The sequence below is a fragment of the Cydia strobilella genome, chromosome 14, assembly GCF_947568885.1.
Source record: "Cydia strobilella chromosome 14, ilCydStro3.1, whole genome shotgun sequence".
Classification (NCBI taxonomy): domain Eukaryota; kingdom Metazoa; phylum Arthropoda; class Insecta; order Lepidoptera; family Tortricidae; genus Cydia; species Cydia strobilella.
This window is the reverse complement of record NC_086054.1, coordinates 7,594,352-7,596,908: the sequence shown is the minus strand read 5'-3', so window position 1 is coordinate 7,596,908 and position 2,557 is coordinate 7,594,352. Positions and strand designations below refer to the sequence as shown.

Genomic DNA, 2,557 nt, shown 5'->3' with positions numbered 1-2,557 from the left:
AACCGGACAAGGCGTTCATAGGCTACGGAGACTGCTTACTTTCAGGTGGGGTCGTATGCTTATTTGCCACTAACGTGGTATTAAAAAACCGGACAAGTGAAGTTGAAATAAGTCATGGCGGACGTACCGAGTAAACACCTCGACCGAGCGCTCTTTAAAATTAATTAGTAAACTAAGTATTTACGAGTGTAAAAGTAGTGTTTGTGTTCGAAAAAGGGACCTGAACTATCAAGTTTCGAAAGTGATATACGTGTTGTGACTAAAACATAGGACAAGTGTATAAATTATACTAAATCAAATCCTACCTAACTACAGAGATACCGTCAGTTATCTAGAAACCATCCGCGATCGGACTCCAGTGACAGAACGCAGGATTTGTTTGCGCTTGCACGGCACTTAAGTCCTTTAGGTTGACCCAGCAATTCAAGTCCGTTAAGTGTGCTGACCTAAGAACACATTCGATATTGAACCATATATTATTGTTATTGAGCGTCGATACTCCCTATTTGGCTTAATTCTGTTTTTATAGTGGAAAAATTTATTAGTTAAACAAAATGAAGTGCAATCATTGCAGCCTTGATCTAGCATCAAATGAAACGCTTAAATGTAGTACATGTCTGCATGTGCTACACTACAACTGTGTTGGGCTCTCAGAAGTGGACTTCAAAAAAATCCTTCCGATGAACCTTAAAAAGTGGAGATGCCCTTCTTGTAAGCAACCAAAGAAACCGACCACACCAACGACCACCGAGCCTAAGTCACCGCTGAATATTATTATTAATGAAAGGTCAGAAGATAACGCTGCTAACTTGCCGTCAATTGTCAGCATTGACACCGAAATTTTATTAAATAGAATGAACAGCCAGTTCCAGCAGTTGTCTATGAATATGGGGGACCTTAAGACGAGCGTCAACGAGAGACTAGATCAGTTGAGTGCTAATATCAATGGGTGGGCCAGTAAATTTCAAGAGTTGGAAGAGACCGTCACGAACGTTCGAGCCGAAGTTGCTGCCGTTACGGAGGAAAATACAGCCCTCCGTAGTCAGTTAAATGAGATCCAGCATAACTTCGACGAGCAGGAGCAAAAAGCCCGCCAGTGTAACATCGAGATACAAAATTTACCTGCTAAATCTTCTGAAAACCTAATCCACGTGACGCTGGCCCTGGGTAAAGTACTGAACGTTTCTTTAACGGTTGAATCTATAAAAGCAGTGCACAGAGTGGCTCCTAACGTTCAAAGTGATCGTCCGAAAAATATAACGTAGTAGAGTAACGTGTATAATGTTCTCGCCGACTCCGCGACGACGTGATCGCCGCCGCGCGCGCTCGCCGCGGTGTCACCGTCGGCCAGCTGCTTGGCGCCGCGGCGACCCTTAGCGGCAGTGAGCCGGCTGACCAACAGAAGGCGGATTCAAGACCTATTTTCATCAATGAACACCTGACGCTGAAAAATAAAATTTTATATTCTAAAACACGTAAGGCCGTTGCCGAGAAGAATTACAAGTTTGTCTGGATAAAAAACGCCGCTATTCTTGTCAGAAGAGACGACTCATGCGCTATAATACGTATACGGAAAGAAAGTGATTTGATTAAGTTATGAAGGTTTTGTGTATATTGTATTGTTGAATTATTAGTAGAGAACGCAAATACCTATCACTTTACATATGAACTAATATTCCATGTCTTAGCTAGTGTTTGCATGATGTATTATTACTGCATATATTTTGCTATCATTGCTTTAGATGCTATTAATATACTGACACCAATAAAAGTTATGTCAACTTTCTTAACAACAAAGTCTACTCAAATGTTTACAAGGGCCCCACATATTATTTTTGTTTACAAAATATCACTCTCTCACATAAATATAAGATATAAATTGTATCTTTACAACAAATATAACATTTTGCTGAATTATTTAATCTTGTTCTTCCCGTGAATTTATCACATAAAAAAATAACATTTTATTATCAAAATTGTGGTGGCCTTAAGTCTAAATTAATTGATGTTCGCCTCAATATTTTGCAATGCGATTATGACGTCATAGTGTTGACTGAGACATGGTTTAATTCTGGAATAAATAGTGCCGAGTTATTCGATAATAAGTATAATGTATTCCGGCGTGATAGGAACCTGGTGGGAACTGCGAAAAAAGGCGGCGGCGGGGTTCTAATTGCTGTAAAGTCTAACCTCCTCGCGACCCGTAGAACCGAGTGAGAGTCAGCCAATGTCGAAGATGTTTTTGTTGTCCTTACCCTCAATAAGCGTACGCTTATAATAAATGGAGTTTATTTTCCTCCAAAATCGGCCTTTAGCGTTTTTCAGTCTTACTGTAATAAATTAGAAAAAATTAATAATCATTTCCAAGAGACAAATATTTGTTTGACGGGTGATTTCAACCTACCTTCTATCAATTGGGAGCTCAATTCGACAACACAGGAGCTAGCGCCATCTGACGGCGAACTCTGTTCGATAGGAAAGCTTGTATTAAACACTACTAACTTGCTAGGTCTGAAACAATATAATAAATTCCTTAACATTAACGACCGAATTTTAG

At 39.7% G+C, this 2,557-nt stretch overlaps 1 protein-coding gene across 1 annotated transcript; it reads left to right on the top strand.

Moving 5' to 3' along the window:
- The first annotated feature begins 537 nt into the window (after window positions 1–537).
- On the top strand, window positions 538–1,632 carry LOC134747457 (uncharacterized). The gene is made up of 2 exons (XM_063682080.1): window positions 538–1,253; window positions 1,286–1,632. Exons 1-2 carry the CDS (start codon window positions 555–557, stop codon window positions 1,598–1,600), a joined length of 1,014 nt encoding a protein of 337 aa, XP_063538150.1. The 5' UTR covers window positions 538–554; the 3' UTR covers window positions 1,601–1,632.
- Window positions 1,633–2,557: the final 925 nt, after the last annotated feature.